At 41.5% G+C, this 17,561-nt stretch overlaps 1 protein-coding gene across 1 annotated transcript in view; it reads left to right on the top strand.

Moving 5' to 3' along the window:
- The window catches only part of usp53a (ubiquitin specific peptidase 53a), a 30,335-nt gene extending 13,281 nt beyond the window's left edge, over positions 1-17,054 (top strand). Inside the window, exons 6-17 of the mRNA XM_085349631.1 lie at positions 86-168; positions 393-477; positions 974-1,120; positions 2,433-2,582; positions 4,430-4,598; positions 5,670-5,816; positions 7,086-7,223; positions 9,718-10,477; positions 11,267-11,334; positions 15,247-15,313; positions 15,415-16,139; positions 16,232-17,054. Coding sequence (XP_085205757.1) covers positions 86-168; positions 393-477; positions 974-1,120; positions 2,433-2,582; positions 4,430-4,598; positions 5,670-5,816; positions 7,086-7,223; positions 9,718-10,477; positions 11,267-11,334; positions 15,247-15,313; positions 15,415-16,139; positions 16,232-16,308 — 2,616 coding nt within the window. The 3' untranslated portion in view covers positions 16,309-17,054. The remainder of the gene's footprint in view (positions 1-85; positions 169-392; positions 478-973; positions 1,121-2,432; positions 2,583-4,429; positions 4,599-5,669; positions 5,817-7,085; positions 7,224-9,717; positions 10,478-11,266; positions 11,335-15,246; positions 15,314-15,414; positions 16,140-16,231) is intronic.
- The last annotated feature ends 507 nt before the right edge of the window (positions 17,055-17,561 follow it).

Here is a 17,561-nt window from a genome sequence, read left to right as displayed (position 1 = left end):
CACTTATTATTTCGTTAATTTGTTGGTAACTTCTATCCTTTTGTTTGTCGCCCACGTTGGTCACTCTCTCCTCTCTCTTCTGCAGTGTGTGTGCCGTAGCTGTGGGGCATCTTCTGACCCACTGCCGTTTACAGAGCTGGTGCATTATGTCTCCACCACCGCACTCTGGTAAGCCAAAGACAGTATGTAACCTCCTTTAGCACCCTTTTGTCATTTGTCTTGCTCCACACTCTCTTTCAATTATCACAAGGTCAGAACTCTGATTTCTTTTGCTGACTGCGGCATTTCAAAAGTGTGTTTGTCTCTGAGCGTGCCTTATCTTTATTTGTCTCTGCTTGTTCTTTCCTATAGTTCTGCTGACAATGTGCTGTTTACACTGCCTTCTTTCTCAGTCAACAGACGCCTCAGCGGAGAGATGAGTCTTTTGGGGACGTGTTAAAAGCAGCGAGTACGATCGGGGACCTTCGTAACTGTCCAGTAAGTGACCCTTCCAGAGTTTTACTGAAGCATTTACACCCAAAAATGACATTGATGTTGCGTGAAAGAGCAATCTGGAAAACATCAACTTTGTTGACTGGCCTCGCTGCTACTTAGTACACCCAGTACATATCATATTTCATAAATTGGCCATTACTGAAGTGTGAGAAAGATTATAAGAAAGTTAAAATGTCAACATTATTCAGTCTTAGCATCGTTTGACACATTTGGCCAGATGCCATGATTCTTTGGCTCAAACTGGTTGCGTGTAACTCGATAGCATTTAAATTACAAACCTTCTAGTACAAAAAAAATCTTATCTTGCCTTATTTAACCAGCAAAATTAATCATTTTTTTCAGTAAAATGTGTGATTTAAGGGCACTCTTTCCAATTAGTACATTTTCTTGGGGGCTTTTTGTGGTCGTAGGCTACTTTCTAACCAGCTGAACTTGTTTTTGTTGTCTTTATCTATGCGTCTCTCTCTCTTTTTGCCAGAGCAACTGTGGCCAGAAGATCAGGATCAGACGAGTCCTCATGAACTCCCCAGAAATTGTCACCATAGGCTTTGTGTGGGACTCCGACCAGTCGGACCTCACTGAGGATGTTATCCGCTCACTAGGGCCTGTTCTCAATCTTTCCTCGGTGAGCAATCTCATGCATTAGTTTCTATATCCTACACATTATGACGTTTTACTGGATTAATCTGAGTATTCAGAGATTTTATTGAATGTGTCAGTATATTTGTGAATTATTATTTATACAACTGTTACACAAGCAGTGCCTCTTGCCCTGCTGTTTTGATGTTGTTGTTGTTGTTGTTTTTTTTTTTTGTGCAATTCAACATATGTGGGAAATAAAGTAGGGATTTATTTCTCTGTAAATCGGGGTAGTTGCGTAAGCCGTCAACTCCCAATGCCCAGTTGGCCCATGCCACTGATCAAAAAGCCCCTGCTGGCCTTGGTCAGCTTGTCAAAAAGCCCCTCCTCTCATCTTTGTGTGTCTGTGTGTGTGCGTGGATCCCTTCCTAAGCGAACATGTCAACTAAATGGATACCACTGAGATGGGGGGGGTTCAGCACAACTTTGTTTTTGTTTTTATGTTTTTTAATTTATATTCATATATTCTTAATCACAAGTATGCACAGCTGGAGTGATGTTGTCTTTTTTTTCTCATAAAAGTCTGCTTTCTGTTTATGTACATAGATCATTTTCAGCCATGTTCACAGTAAACATAAACTATAGTGACACATTACTTAATATGTGCTTGTTAGTGTTTACATCCAACACACGTGGATGAGTTCCACAAGCCAGAGTCGATCAGTGGAGTTGATGTGAGGACGTGCTCATACGAATTACACCTTACATAACTTTGATTTATTTATTTATCTTTTTATTTTGGATTGAAGCGTTTCAGCCACTCGTTTTACGACTCAGACAAAATTAGAACATGGGAAGAATTTTCAGTCTCACCCACCCGCTAATGTGCCACAAAGGCTTTTATTCATTGGGGAGTCACATTTCATGTGACTTTATTGGGCGTTAAAAGGGAGCTTACTGCCACCATCATTTGCTTTGAAATCCATTGTTTGTGTGAGTGAGTGAGAGCCGGAGAACTGGCTGTACAAGAATCATGGGAGGGACAAACAAGTCACACTTTGTATCATTTGAAAATAACACAGCATAGTACTAGGTTACCCCTGTAGCCAGGATGGAAAGATATGCTGCCCCTGCAGTGATTCAAACCAGCCTTTACTTGTACTGATTACCGAATCAATGCTAGTTCATTCCCTCAGACCTTAATCTGTAAACAAATGGAGTAACTGACGCTGCTAGCTCTCTGCATCATTTAGCTGCCTTCCAAATTACTTTGGTGGTGATTTAACTGTGTAATTGATGCATTTGTGTGTGTGTGTGTGTGTGTGTGTGTGTGTGTGTGTGTGTGTGTGTATACACAGCTCTTCTACAGGGTGACAGATGAGCATGCCAAAAAGGGAGAGCTGATGCTCGTGGGAATGATCTGCTACTCCAGCCGTCACTACTGTGCCTTCACCTTCCACACCAAATCTGCCAAATGGGTCTTCTTTGATGACGCAACAGTCAAAGAGGTGAGAGAGCGTGCACTAGTGCTCAAGTCATGTTAAATGAGTCACATGTGAAAATAAGAAACATATTTATTATAATAGCAAGGAAGTTGTACAGCACACATATGAAAAGTCTTTTTTTTCCCTTCCTTGTGGTATTTTTAGATGTTAGAATAGAATTAGTGCAAGCTTTTTCTAAAGAAGAAAAAAATCCGAGTTTGGGATTCATGTTATCACTGAACAGATAAGCAGAAGCTGCTACAGACGAGACCGAATGTTCAGTCTCTTATCTCTGTTACAAAGACTTTTTATCGTCCAATAAGGACCACATTGATTGCGCTTCATGAGCCTCTGGTTTGATGAGCCTTTATGGCAGCGAGGAGTCAGCCAAACTCCCAACTTCCTGCCTGATTTCTACTGCAAACACTCTACTCTGTAGTCTCAGAGCACTGCAGTAGTAAAGCACAGATAGCTAATAAAGACGTTTTTATTTTTTTTTATGAAGCTGGGTAAAGTTTAAGGAGATGTGACAATGCTGCGTTACAATGTGTAGTGTGCATGATGTAGAAAGTGGGTTTTGTGTGTCTGTGTTCTGGTAGTTTGTTTGTGCACACTCACTTTTGAATCCTATCATCCTTTAGTTGTTTTTTCCCGTTAATGTTGGATTTATTTTCATGGTGTGTACATGCAAGCATGCCTTCTGTCTCACATCCTCACAATTTTCACGGGGACTGTGGTGCAGCGGCCGGCTGGCTCTGTGTCAATCCATCAGCAGCTTGTGCTGCGTGTGCAACCCCTCCCAACTGAGATGGAGGAGCTAGAGTACTCTGCGCCTGCCAAGTCCATACCTGGAATGAAACTTGCCAGTGTTTCTGTGACTCCCCAAGTCCCAGCCCCTTAATGACTGCTGCAGTGTAGCCCAATTACTGTGTTTCCATTGCATGAAATAAAATTGCACAAAATCCTAAGTGCAGTAACTCACTAGCTGTTCTGATCGGATGGTGGGTCATGGGTAGCTTAAAGACACTTGCATTAATCAGAACATGGCCGATGTTAATGCACTAGTGGTAAATGATATGTAACATTAGCAACAGATAAAGCTTTACTGGTTTTAGCTGAAGAGGTTGGAGATTGTTTTGAAGCTCACAGATATATCTGCTTTAACATTCATTTAAAGATTTTCTGAAAACTGGAGGGCAAAAAAATAGACTTTAAGAGAAAAAGCTGTAACAGAAAGGCAGATTTGGCCAAGAGTCTTAACCCTTAACATGTCTTTGGCCCTTTCAGATAAAAAATGTTGTGCCTCACCATTGAAAAGAGGATCCAAAAATCACACAGATGTGTCTCTGTTTTGCCTTGATCTAACATGCTTTGTCAATCACGGCTTGTCTTCCTCCTCTATATTGTATATGTGCACATTCCCCAAGTCAAAATCCTTTCCCCCTCTGTCTGTGTTCCTTTGAATTGGTTGCTCTTTACCTTGTTTTGCCATCTCTTCCACACCTGCTTTCTCTTTCTCCCCCCTCCCTCTACCCCCGTCATTTGCTTAATTAAGGAGCACAGAAGCATCTGTTAGCCTGCAGCCTGCCTTTGTGGTACCTTTGTGGAGAGACGCGCACCTTACACAGCTTTGCTAATGTGATTGTGTGCTTTGGCCTTAGTGTGTTATATTCACTCACAAATTAAAGCTACACCCCATTTTGTCACACATAGTCTGAAGTTGCATGTGAATTTTATATATATTTATACCCTTGAATGCATGTTGGTTCACTTTGTGCTATCACACATGAAGGTATAGTATTATACGGTATGCTAAAATGTGTTAATTGACCCTGCTTTTTTCTTCTTTTCTTCTTTGTTTCCTGGTGCAGATCGGCTCCCGGTGGAAAGATGTCGTCAGTAAATGTATCAAAGGTCACTTCCAGCCTCTTCTTCTTTTTTATGCCAATCAAAATGGGAGCGCTATCGCCACAGAAGATGCCTCAAAACAAAACAGCAGCCAGTCCCACAGCAAGAACCCCGTTAATGGAGAAGCGCAAGGTACGATGTTTTAAAAATAACCTCAGAGGTCATCATGCTGGCATTTAAAAGCCTCGTCATAGCAGTTTTATATCAGGTGTGATGATGTTGTTGATTGAGTGTCTTTTTGTGGAAATGACACCATCCAAACTCCCCTGTGTGTTTCTCTTTGATATTCCAACTGTCTTTTTCTCAGCATTCATTATGTGGTGTCACATCCCAAATGCCCCATTTGATTATAATGTCCCACCATTAAAAAAAACAAGCAGCCATTAAAGTGAAGCTGATTGGTGCAGATGCCTGTCTTTTTAGTGCAGTGTTGGAGGCCAAGAAAAAGAAAATCTGAATGTTACTACTACCGCCTGGTCGAATGGCAAAGTGTAGCCAAAGTTTTCCGAGTGGTTTGTTTTGAAATGCAAATGTAGTCTCAAGTTTGAGGTGAATGTTTGCTGTGGGGTTTGAAGTGTGGCTTATTTGCCTCTGTAAACCTTTAGCTTGAGTTGAGCACTAAATCTTTCATGGAAATGTATTTTTTAAATTTTTTTTACTACTTAAAATTCTCACACAGCCGGCTGTTTAGTTGAAAAATTTCCATACTCCCTCCGAGTACATTAAAGTAACAAAATTAAAATGTAAAATTTAAATCAGAAGTCGGGGGGGGAAAATAAGGAAAAAAACCTCCCAAATCAAATGCACTGTTTGCCTTTGCCGCTGCTGATGTGAACAGCTGAACATCTCTCCTGTTGGGATTACATATCCCTGGATTTGTGTGGTTGGGGAGGTTTTTATCCCTTTTAAAGACCCTCCTCCAGCCCTCCACGCTGGCTGTGCCCCAGGTCCAGGCTGTGGCAAGCGCTCACTGTCCGTCAGAGCTGACAGGGCGCCCGACTAAACTGGATCATCCTCCAAAAATCAAGAAGTAGTACACAGTGTGGATCTTGTAATTGAATTCTGTGTTGTAGTTTCAGGTAAAATTAGTTTTTTGTTTTTTTTTTTATTGATCTTCACTCAACAGGATTTTTTTTTTCTTCATGGGAAGGACACGCCTACATGCATGGCCTTACCTTTAAAACATTTTTCCTTTCTTTCTAGTCACTGAGTCCCAAGTTTCAGTCTCCCCCAGAAAACTGGACCTCACCAGAGAGAACCTGAATGCTCTGCTGGGCCAGGATCTTTTCAAGAAAACCCCTTCAATCCTCAGCAGGGGCAGCACTCAGACCAGTGGAGGACGGGGAACAGGTAAAGGGGGGGAACGAATATGGAGGGATTAAGCAGCTTTTTTTTTTTTTTTTTTTTAATTTCATTTTTGCCTCTATTACAAATTAAATCAAATTATTAGCAGCGCAAACCAACCTGCTACAAACTGCTACACTTTGCTATGTAACCTGTGTAAACCTAGTTTATGGTTTACACACAAATGTTTTGATGTGAATAAGAAGAGATGCAAACAGAGAGGTGAGTCATGTTGTGTGGCAGTTTTTCAGCCTTGAAAAGACTCCTTAATTCATAAATATTTTGTCCTCGGAGAGTGGTGACAAGCACAGATCTGGAACAGCAGCTAGCGGAAGAGATAATTAAATGTCTTTGCTCCGAAACTAAATCTGGCCATGCTAGTAATACAGAAGGGATTAGAGACCCTTAGTGAGGAGAGAGAGAGGTCATTATGCACATGCTTAATTGCAAGCAGAGGGGAGAGTGAATTGAGAAGAGGAGTTATTTATGCGATTTAACGGCGTCTTCTTTGATATCCTTGTACATTCTGCTGGTATGAAGTTGTTCGTGTCCTTGAACAGATCACTATGGGAGGGGATGCTGCAAGACAATGAAATGTCAGCAGCTGCTGCAGTTTTAAGGAGTAGCAGAGTCAAATTTATCAAACTGATTCATCGTGTGGTTAAACTGCTACACTTCCTGCTTTGCGGAATGTGTGGAATCTCAAAAACATCCGCCGCTTTTTTTTTCTTTTCTTTTCTTTTTATTAAACGAATAAAAAATCTGGAATGATATGAATGTTTTGTTTCCTTTTTGTTCTGTTTTTCTGAGATGCCACCTCGTCCTCGCTCGCTTCCTTTTAAAATCTCACATGGTTAACAGCATTATTCCAGGACCAATCGTTGCTTTAAAGAAAGTGTGGGGCCAGAGATGCAGCGCCAGCCTCTGCATGGCCGTGTTTCCTCCCCGCTGCCTTTCCTCTCCCATCAGCACAGCAATGTGCCGTAAAGTTCGCCTGTGTCTACACACTCAGCAGCTTCTCAGTGCCTCGGGGGTGCCGGGGACGAAGAGCGACAAGGAAAAGGATGTAGCGGTGATAGATGTATCTATGCACACGGGGATAAAAATACTTTAATGGTGGGAATCTCCACCTGATTCAGCAAATGCCCCGTCGCTACTTTATTTTTATTTCTTTTAAGGGTCAGCGTTATTCAAGTGCTGGCTATATAACCTCGTCACACAGTGAGGGGGGAAAAAATGTCTCAAATACCTTTCTTGTCTTTTCTTGTTTCTTAGTGAAAAGCAATCACAAGAGCCGCCTTAGGGAGATTTCTCGAGAAGTTGCCCAGAAAGCAGGAGAGATGCGTAGGGCGCATTCACCCCGAAGAGAGCCTGATAGGACTGGTCAACACAGGGTGGAGTCACGCTACAGAGGTGGGTTGCTCTATACAGACTGCAAAACTGCACATACACAGAATTGCCAGGTGTTGCTTTACAAAAGCCCAGCCTTCCCCCTCCCTTATATCACCCTCTGTTTGGGAGCAATGTGTTAGAAAGGGGATTAGGTGCTGACGTCTGTTGGTGCCTGCCTTGATCCCTGTAGTCCTGTAGTCTTCACCAATATTATTAAACACACCAGAAACTAAGCAGATCAAACCAAAGAGCAACAAATGCTGATTTTAATTTTTTAATTTTTTTTATTCTAAGGTTTAAATTTGATTCCAAAATGTATTTCTGCACAAACTTTTCTCACAAATTAAGTCAGTGTGCCTTAATGAGTATGCTGATTAATATAGGTTACTTTAATACTCCTTCAGCATATCATTGCTTTCATTAAGTGTCAGTGTGTGGGGGGGATTATCAAGCACAATATAATACACCAAATCCACCATGACAACAGCGGTAGCCTGTGTTAGCACAGAGCTTGCATCCCTTTATGAATAAATGCACCAGGTTAAGGCAGCCTAGTTAGTGTCATTGTTGTGATGAATGGCGATTCTAGAGGTATAAATTAACCGTATCATAGCTCATTCTCAGACTCTCGACGATACGAAACAGGAAAAGCTCAATCAACTTCCTCAGTAGCCTGAGGAATTTTTCCATGATCTTTAACCGTATAGATTTAAACATCTTGCCCTTCTCCCAAAATGATTCACAGTCATGTGTACATTTGACATTATTGAGGTGGCAGCAGAAAATTTTTAAAACAGGCCGGTATCGTGGTGTATATGTGAGCAAAACTGTAGACAGCTCTGTTTAAAGTGATTTAACTGTGCCACACAGTCAGCAAAATCCAAAGCAGGGGACTCCATCTCTTGCAGGCTTATTCCCAAGAATGACAGTTTTATGTGAAGAATAAAATTTCATTTTTGTACGCTGAAAAAAGGATCAGGTTTACCCGTCATTTAGATGATGACTCCCGTACAAGGCAGGGAGCCTTTAGCTGCCAGCTTTAGGTTAGGGGAATGCATTTAACAGATGATCCTTGCAATCTAAATTTGCATGACACTAGTTTTTGTTTTATGTAAAAAGTACCAGATTTTGCTTAAAAATGTAGGAGAAGACTTAAGTATCAACGTTGTGAAAGGAAAACATGAAAAATTTGTAATCCAGCCCAATAACAAGAAGTATTCAGAGAGCGCAAACCTCCGCCAAGGCTGCTCACTCTCTGGGCAGCATTTAATTTTAAGGTAATAGTATTGTATTTTGTATATACTTATTTTCTTTTTTGTGTTCTTTTTAAAAGTACAGTAAAAACACATTTGGGATCAACTTGAAAGAAAGACAAATGTGAAATATAAAACTGATGTTAAAGGTTAAAAGTGACATGATATTTGGATTCAAACTAAATGTGATATTTAGAATCCATTTAATGAAAGTTTGACCCTACCTGACCTTGAAGAAGTGGCCTAAGGTCCAAAATAATGTGGCATTTAGAATTCCCATATGTCTATATGTTAATGCAAACAATAAGAGACATACAGCACTATTGTCACTGTGACTTTCACATCCATCTATTGCCCTTGAAGGACAGGCCAGAGGTCCAAAGTCACATCTTTTAAATTTGTATAAAGATCTTTGCATATGTTAACAATACAACGCACACTTGTAGGATTCATAGTTTCTGAGTTGTAAGGTTTTTGTTGTCCATTTTCGACCAATAAATTATGTTGTCCTTGAAGACCTCAGTGGATGCAAGACAAATTTTAATGGATTATTAACATGACTCCACTCGACACCCCTAAAATGTTTTCTCAAAATTTATTCTAAACTTTTCGAGCTGTCAAGTTTACAGCCAGAATGATAGGAAGCACGCAAATGCTTCTTGATAGAGATACTAGGAGACTGTTTACAAAAATTATTGTAATTCCTAAACAGTTAATGCAATACTTTGTCGAACCACTTGAATTCAAATTGAAAGTCAGTGACGGTGGAGTTCAGTCTGATTGTCTGAAAGTGTTCTGTAGATATATAAAGATGCAAATTTATAAAAAAAAATGTATCATTGTCCAAAACTTTATGGGCCAGACTCTATGTAGGAACACACCGGTGACATCGATATCTGCATGGATGTCTGTGCATGAGCTGGCTGCCCTCTGTGCACACAGCATGGAAGAAACTCGACTCCTTGTGGTTGTAATTTACACTTTCCTGCCTGCTGCAGACATAAATGTCAGAAACTCCATTGTCATCATGCCCTTCCTTCACTCTCCACCTAGCCTGCTGTTTTCTTAACACAGCCCTGTCTTATTGTGTGGAAGTGCCAGTTTAAGTCAATTTTTACCTTTTGCAATGAGATTTATGACACTTTCCTTTTGTAATATCGTTCCTGCAACATGCCAGTCGAAAAAATTCTAATAAATATCCTCTACAGATATATTAGTTTAAGCTCTTGCATGAATTTTTTTTCTTGCTCTCTCTCTCTCAGACCCAGCTCACGACAGGACCTACTCCCGCTCAGCTTCACCTCCAGAGAATGGCTTCAAGCAGTACCTGGAGACTCGACTGTACAGCAGCCAAGGAAAAGGTCCCACTCGGACTGAGCGAACACCGCAGCTTGGGGGCCGGTCTTCCAATGAAAATTCTCGTTTAAGGCACCAAGTGCTACCTGATGTGCCCATTGTAACTAGTCGTCATAACAGGCGGAGACTAGATCAGATCTCAAATGGATACGATACAGACAGCAGCCAAGACTCCAGAGGGCTTTCTGGAAATATAGAGAACGGCCGCAGCAGGCCCGGTCGAGCTTGGAAGCCAATTCGGGAAGCGCTAAATGTAGACAGCGTATTAAGTAGCGGGAATGTAAGTCACGAACAAAGGCAGCACAGCCCCCAGACGAGACCCAATAGTCAGTCGCCCTCACGTGATCGAGATTATCTGTGGGGAGGCCGGGAAGAACGTAAGCCAAAGAGCCTGATGACCATCTACGAGGACGAGCAGAAGCACGAAATAGGTGGCAGCCGAAGCTCTCTGGACTCGGACAGCCGCGGGGGCCACACTGACAAAGACAGAGCAAAGGGCTCAGCAACTCTTAAAGTGCGCAGTGACAACTGGAAGATTCAGAGAACTGAATCTGGATATGAGAGCAGTGATAGACTGAGCAATGGCTCAGCTAATCTCGACTCGCCCGTTGTAGAGAACATTTCTTCCAAGGACCTCCGGCCCATACCTGAGCTGCATCTGATGAGGTAAAACAGATCCTTCCACTTGGGTTTACATCACCCAGACGCACCAAAACTCTGCACTGCAAAGCATGATGCAGAGGAAAAAAAAGCTGACACAATATTTCCTGCATGACGACAGCATCATAGAGGCGCTTTGTCATCTCGTGGCCTACTCATTTAAGGACTCGAGTCTCGGAAGTGCTGCCATTTCTAAATAATAAAACATTACAAACAAACTGATCTAAGAATAGCAGGTCTCATTTAACAATAAATGCACACAAGGCAGTTGCACAAATCCTATTTTCCTGGGCTGTCATTTGTTGTATTTGTAGTTCAGGGCTTGTTTGTAGATAATGATCCCATATAGCTGACAACTCCTGTACTCAGCAGGGGCAGCCTCAGATAGCTGACTTCTTCAAAAGCCGGTGCATTATTTAAGCATATCTGTTGACAGTACGCTAGTAAAGAGTCTCCTTAATTATTAATTCTTCAACATGATTTAAGATGTTTTTGTGACTGGTTTGGGTTAAAGCTTGAAGCCACTAAAACTGTGAAATTGTGATTTTTTTTTTTTTATTGTATTATTTTTATTCTCTATTACATCTTATCGATCTAAGAGGAGATAAAAGCATAACACTTACAATAAGATGTCTGGGTTCATACTGGGATGCAAATCATGCTACTGCACTGTCTCTTTGGAGATGCAACTATGCACTCAGATTCTAACTAAAGTCGTTGTTATCCACCTTTATCTGCTCTGAGCTCGTGGCTCTTTAAAAAAAACAAATAATAACTATATTTTTTGTGTTTTAGGGATAACTTTCCTCAGAGAAGAAGTGATGAATTGAAGAGTGACGTGCTGTACTCAACAATTTCCATTAGTAAGTAACTATTGCTTTAAGTGAAAAATTAGTATTTTGTCGTTATTCAAGTAAATCTCCAGATGTGTGTACATTTTTCGTCACACATTAGAGGGGAATAGATGAAAGCATCAGTTTCTGACAAAGGCTCCGCCCTGATACTGAAGATACTTCCTCTCCCCAATAGACTTCCATGTGTTGTAAGGACCTGAAACATTAAGATAGTATGCTGCAGTTTCCTTGATTTATTGTTCTATCAGTCGTGTTAAGGTCACAGCCTGATTGAAGGGATACTGTATGGAAGTGTGCGCTCTGGTTCCAGACTGACTGGCCCTGACCTTTTTTTCCTGAGTAAAGTTTATGTTATGCAGCACCTAGTGAAATTACATGAGCTCAAAGGAAGAATGAGCCCATGTGGGGAACAAGCTTTGTACCTTCAACACTGTTATTTTGGTGTGGAAAAATACTAGCCAGGCTCAGTTTAATTTTATTTAATTGGCTGTCCTTCAGTGAATAGAAGAACAAATGGAAAATGGTAGGGGGGAGGGAAAAAAAAACCTCAAGGACCTTTTCAACTGTTAACTGCGGTGAATAATGGTTTCTTTCTACAGGAAGTACAATAACTTTTAGATTCACAGGGATGCAAAATCTGGGGTGAAAATCGGGTTTAGAGCTCAGAACTTCTGTTTTAAAAGGAAAAAGAAACGATGAGTCTTAACTATGAGTCATGTTGCGAAGTTGCAGTATTTTTTTATTTTTTTTTATCCTCTAGGTAGGATGGGAGGGAGATAAGGTGACACGAATAGCACTAGGGGGCTTGTCTCCTGGACACCCTTGACATTCTTTATCTAGCATGTGCTTGCTGATGCACACTATCAGCACTGCAAAAGGAGCGAAAGAAACTATAAATGAAAAATGCCTTGCTAATTCCCTCAATGGAAATACCCTGAGTTAATCCTGAATTGGAGGGGGAGATGAGTGAGCTTGTTGGGGCCACCCAGCTGTGCCCAGCCAGACAGAAAATGCCACGACTGGACCTGTCAGAAGGTGGTATTCAAACACCGCTCAAATAAAATGCAGTTTTACAGCTCTGCAGTTATTTCAAGTTCCCAAAAGAAAATGCAGGTATGATCTGAGGTTCATTGCCGAGTTAAATATAGCTACAACATAAGGGTGGCAAGTTGAGAAACAGAAGCATCGCCGGTCTTGTTTTTGTCTGTGAGCACATGCAGAGAGATTCATGTGACTGAAGCCCTGGCAAGGAGGCAAAGACTACTGTGGCATACACAGTTTTTAATCTGGCAAAATGTAAAAAAACAAACAAACTGTAGTATTGCTTTAGTTTAGTTATTGCTAGTAATTTTAGGACAAGCACTCATCGATCCTCTCATTTATTCATTCAGGCTGTTAAGGAATTATGATTATATCTGTATCAAGCTGCATCCACTCATCCTTCTCCCTCTCTTTTGTTTGTAATGTTTCACAGGGCCTGGTTATATTTCAAAAGTACCCACAGCTGTCTTGTAGTTCACAAATGTCTTGAAATGTTGCTTTGTGAACTGTCAAAGCTCAACCTTGTTTTAAAAAAAACAAACAGAACAAAAAAACCCCTGAAAGGGCCTTTGAAGACTCTTCTCTGGTAGCTATTTTTGAAATCAGTATGGGATATTTACGCCTGGCTGCCTGCAAATTGTATTGACAAGCCGCAGTAAATGTGTCCAGAGTCAATTTGGCACGAGTTCAGTGGTGGTAGTCTGGCGTGAGCTGCAGTTTCAGAGAAGCCTGAGCAGGTTCCACTAGTCCATTAAAGACTAAAATCCTTTCGGAAAGCACATTCGTGTGGGAGGGCAGTTGTGAGGAGCATTGTTGACATTTTTACCGCAGATATTCGTTCTTCTGATGGCTTGTTGCACTAGGAAAGAGATTCGAGTCGGGGCCTTTTTTGCCACCTTAATGACAGAACTTTTGACACGCTGTGAAATCGTACGTCCTGCCCGCCTGCCAGCATATTGGACGGACACTTGAACCTGATGCGTTTGTCTCACTTTTCCTTTACTGGCTTCTGCAGACCTCACTAGTTATCTACAGAAATACACTTTTGAAGCTGTTACAGCTGTTTGTCATCATCATCATAGTTGCCAAAAGTCAACTATGATGCTTTCTGATCTAGTTTAAAAAAAAACCCCAAACTGACATGACAATCAGAAAAGGTTAAATGTCACTGAATTTCATCCTTTATACCATTACATGGATGCCTTCTACATTCTGTTTGCATACATCTTTTATAGCTGTTTATTTGTGTCCATGATGTAGCACGTTAAGAGCCAGTTGCTTGGCTCATTAATGCCACTTAACAAGCCAGTGAATGATGCTAATGAGTACACATGTACGCCACGGCTTTTGACCTACTGCCGTGCCATTACCATGCTACACTGAAACATAAAAAAGCCGTGCCATTTCCCAACTTTTTGTGATTCACTTATGTGATATTTCTTGTTCAGTTTCCCTGCTTGGAAACTTGGAGTTGCAAACCTGCATGCCCTTCTGATTGATGTTCCAGATGTTTTAAGTACATCAGACAACACAAGGCTGGAATCATGACTTGACTGCCTTAAAGCTACATTGTGTGCTATTTATTTTCTATTTTTTGTAATAGTCAAAAAAGGTCAACGAAACTTCAGCAAATTAAAATGATACCAGATCAGTTCTTGATGACCCTCGTTTAAATGTTTTAAACTTTCAAAGCTCCTTTTCTTTTCTTTCAAACTGATTTTTTTCTCATGCTTTCTCATTCTCTTTGTGGTGTTCACATTTTTAAGCACTTTAATTCATACTTTCAAGTTTATGTTGAAAAATTGGAAATGTTATTAGATCAATCACAGAACCTGGAGGATTTACCAGCTAAGTGCTAAAGTTCAAGTTTTCTCTCTGCATTGTTGCACGTGACGTTAAAGACGGAGAGGGGATTTTCTACAGAGAAAATCATCGTCAACTGCATCCCTTTTTGTTATCAAGACTGATATTGTTACGGTTGCTTGCCAACATCACAAATCAGCAGCAGCATCAAATTGGGAATTGTCGCATGGTCTTAGCGGCTTAAAAACGCAATAGTGTATGTAAAGTCTGGAGTCTGACCCCGGCGTAATTGCATGCCAGCACAAAGGATTTAGCCACTAATGCTTTGAGAGAGCGGTGGGGGGTGGGGGTGAGGGGGTATGCTGACACATCACAGATGGTCCTCAGCCGCTCACTCCCTTCCTTGTCCTGTTAGTCAGCTGTTGTCTGGCGCAGGCCAAGTAAATCACACACGCCCAGCTAACTTGGCAAAGCTCCACACCCGACCCCGTGCAGGGACCTGCTTCTAAACATGTGTTTGTGCTGATCTCATGGCTAAAATCAACCATCAGCCCCAAGTACTAGCAGCATAACTCAGGCTCATCTCACTGGGATATGTTTGGCCTATAGGTTAAAAGACTGTTACTTTCGTCTGTTGTTGTATTCATTAGTTTTTAGACTGAACTTATGAACCAGTTAGAGTTCAATCAAGGTCCTTATTGTTTTATTAGGACTGTTGGCTCGAACTTAACAGGCCTGGATATGAACCCAGATTCCCTTTGAGGGCCCATGTTCTTTGGCTGGATCAGAGAGTCAGAGTGGTACACTGGGGCCTTGAGGGCGCTCTGCCAGACTAGCTGCTTTGATACTTCCTCTCGCAGCACCAGGCAAAAGGCCTTACCATGACCCCTGTTAGATAACATGTCTCTGCAGGAGAGAGACAGGAAAAAAATAAAGTAGATATTGTAGCAATATTCAAATGGAAACCCGTGACAGATGCTACCTGGCTCTTATTTTGGACCATCTGTTTGTGATAACTTTACAAAATTAGGGTCTTGTGTTATAAAGTACTGATGAAAATGTATTTTTTTTGTGTAGATGAACCAGGGAGAAAATCTCCTGAACTCCAAGAGTCCAACATGTTGTCTGATCAGCTGTTACAAAGGTAAAAAAGGTTATTCAGCAGTGCACGTTGTTAGCGAAATGCTTCACTTGACTTTTCACAAGTTTAAGTGAAATATAAATGTTTCTGTTTTTGCGCTCAAGCAGAAGAAGAGCCCTCCGGTACACACCCGGGATCTTGGAAAAGAACAATGGCCTGGACGACGAGCGAGAGAAGAATGTGGACAGCAGCCCTGTGCCTCCCTACTTAGCAAAGACCAGCAGCTCTGAGTGGAACAGCTCAGATGACCTTGTTGGACAGTTTTCGGAGCAAGAAGAGAATGGCTCTGGCCCTGCAGACTCTCTGTCTCACAGCTTTCCTCTACCTTTACCTCTCAAGACTTTTGGCAACAGTCGCACAGACCCATCTGGCATCCACTCCTTACCACCAGAGGTGCCAGAGTGGTTTAGCTCCCGAAGCGAACCTAAAAATGGCTCGTCTCCCCACTCGCACACAAGCCTCCGGCGGTGGATCGAGACGCCTGCCGAGCACAGGCTTTCATCAGATGCCAGCTCCAAGTCGGGGTCGTCAGACCAGGAGAGGAACGATCTGTCGGCCAGCGAGAGCGACGAGAGGTTACCCAGTCCAAAGTCCAGACACGATGATGGTACAGACTCTCAAACTCTGACAGATCGAGTTCTTCCCACCACTTACTTTTCAGTGGATAACTGTATGACAGATACTTACCGGGCCAAATACCACAAGAGGCCTGCCGTGTACGTGAGAGCACAGGACCATACGTCATCAGGGGAGAGCGATGTCGAAGGGAGGGGGCACCCTTTGACAGATGTTCAAACACTAGAACCTTCCAAAAGCAGAACAGAATCAGGTATGCAAAAGCACAGCGCACTTTTATTAAGACCTCACATGCACCTGTTTGGTTTAAATCTCTGACTGATTCTCTGGCTTTTGTTTTTCCAGGCATTTCCACTCCTAAGACTTTTGCGAAGTGGAATCCAGTTACTCCGAAGGGTCTTGATGAGCATGGTTTCCTATGATTTTTATGGACTGAATGATTCTGATGGCTGGATGCCAACAGGAATTGTTAAGCACTGCGACTGCTACAGATTGACTCGTATGTGGAGAGGTATTTTCTCTTGTACTTGTCATAACAGCTAGTTGGACATGAAACTGGATGCCAAAGAGATTGTACTAAAAAAAAAAAAGTCAGGTGTCTTTAATTAGCTTTCTAGCTACTAAAAAGCTTTGAACAGTGAATTTGCACAGCAGAAAGGTACAAACAGAATTATGCCTAAAAATATTTTGCTGGATTTGTGGACGCAGAGGGGTTGGGAAGGTAAAGAATGTGTCACGTAAAACCAACTTACTAAACAGCAGATGAAGTGATTTCTTTCTTTGTTTATGCCTCCTAGTCGCACTCTTCCTGCACATCCTGTGGAATGCCCCTTATTTGTTTAACTATTCTCTTTTCAGTGTTATGACTGAGGTGTCTGCCCCAATTCTGTCAGTTATACCTGCCTGTCAGGGGGTTTTAGAAGGAAAGGTTCCAGTTGTGGTCAGAAATCTCTAGATATGCTTTTGGCACGACTTAAAAAATGGATCCCAAGGATCCGTATGAATGTGAATCTCCACGACATCCACATTAGGTTTTAGCTGATGAGACATCTTTGCACAATCCGTAAAGCCAACAGACTCGGGTCCTTGTTTGCGCGTGAACTTGTGCAAATAACCAGCGTTGGACTTTCTTCCTTCTCTGCCTCTGTCAGACACTCGTGAGAGGTTTGGTATACCAAAATAACTGTTCAAGAGTGAGGGAGGGGTGTTGGAGTGGGTTTAAAAGGTGATGGGTCAATGTGTTAAATTGATTGCCTGTTGGTAGAAGCCTGCGTCAGATCCTTACTCCTCATTGACACCTGCACATATCCCATCATCTTTACGGAATTTTCTTTTCCTTAAAAAAAAAAAAATATATATATATATGTATGTCTTTGCACTGTTTTCCTTGTTTATTTTTTTCTTTTCACACTCCTTGGTTCTGTTATTTTTCTCTTTAGAAGAATAATTTCTTTGGATTTTGGTCACTTGATTCTTCGATAGCTTCTGTGAGCAGCACGTCTGCACTTGGAGGACACGAGATGATTTAATTGTGTCATCTGGTGATCAGATATGGCTTTTGCTTTTTTTTTTTTTTTTTTTTTTTTTATGAAGGGAGTTACTAATAATGTGTTGTGACTTTCACTGGTTTACTGTTTTTGGTTCAGATGTTTTATATATATATATATTCAGCAGA

This window comes from Diplotaxodon limnothrissa, linkage group LG3 (genome assembly GCF_057381915.1).
Source record: "Diplotaxodon limnothrissa isolate DT_005_m linkage group LG3, D_limnothrissa_male_GT1.1, whole genome shotgun sequence".
NCBI lineage: Eukaryota > Metazoa > Chordata > Actinopteri > Cichliformes > Cichlidae > Diplotaxodon > Diplotaxodon limnothrissa.
This window is presented reverse-complemented; position numbering and strand designations above follow the sequence as displayed.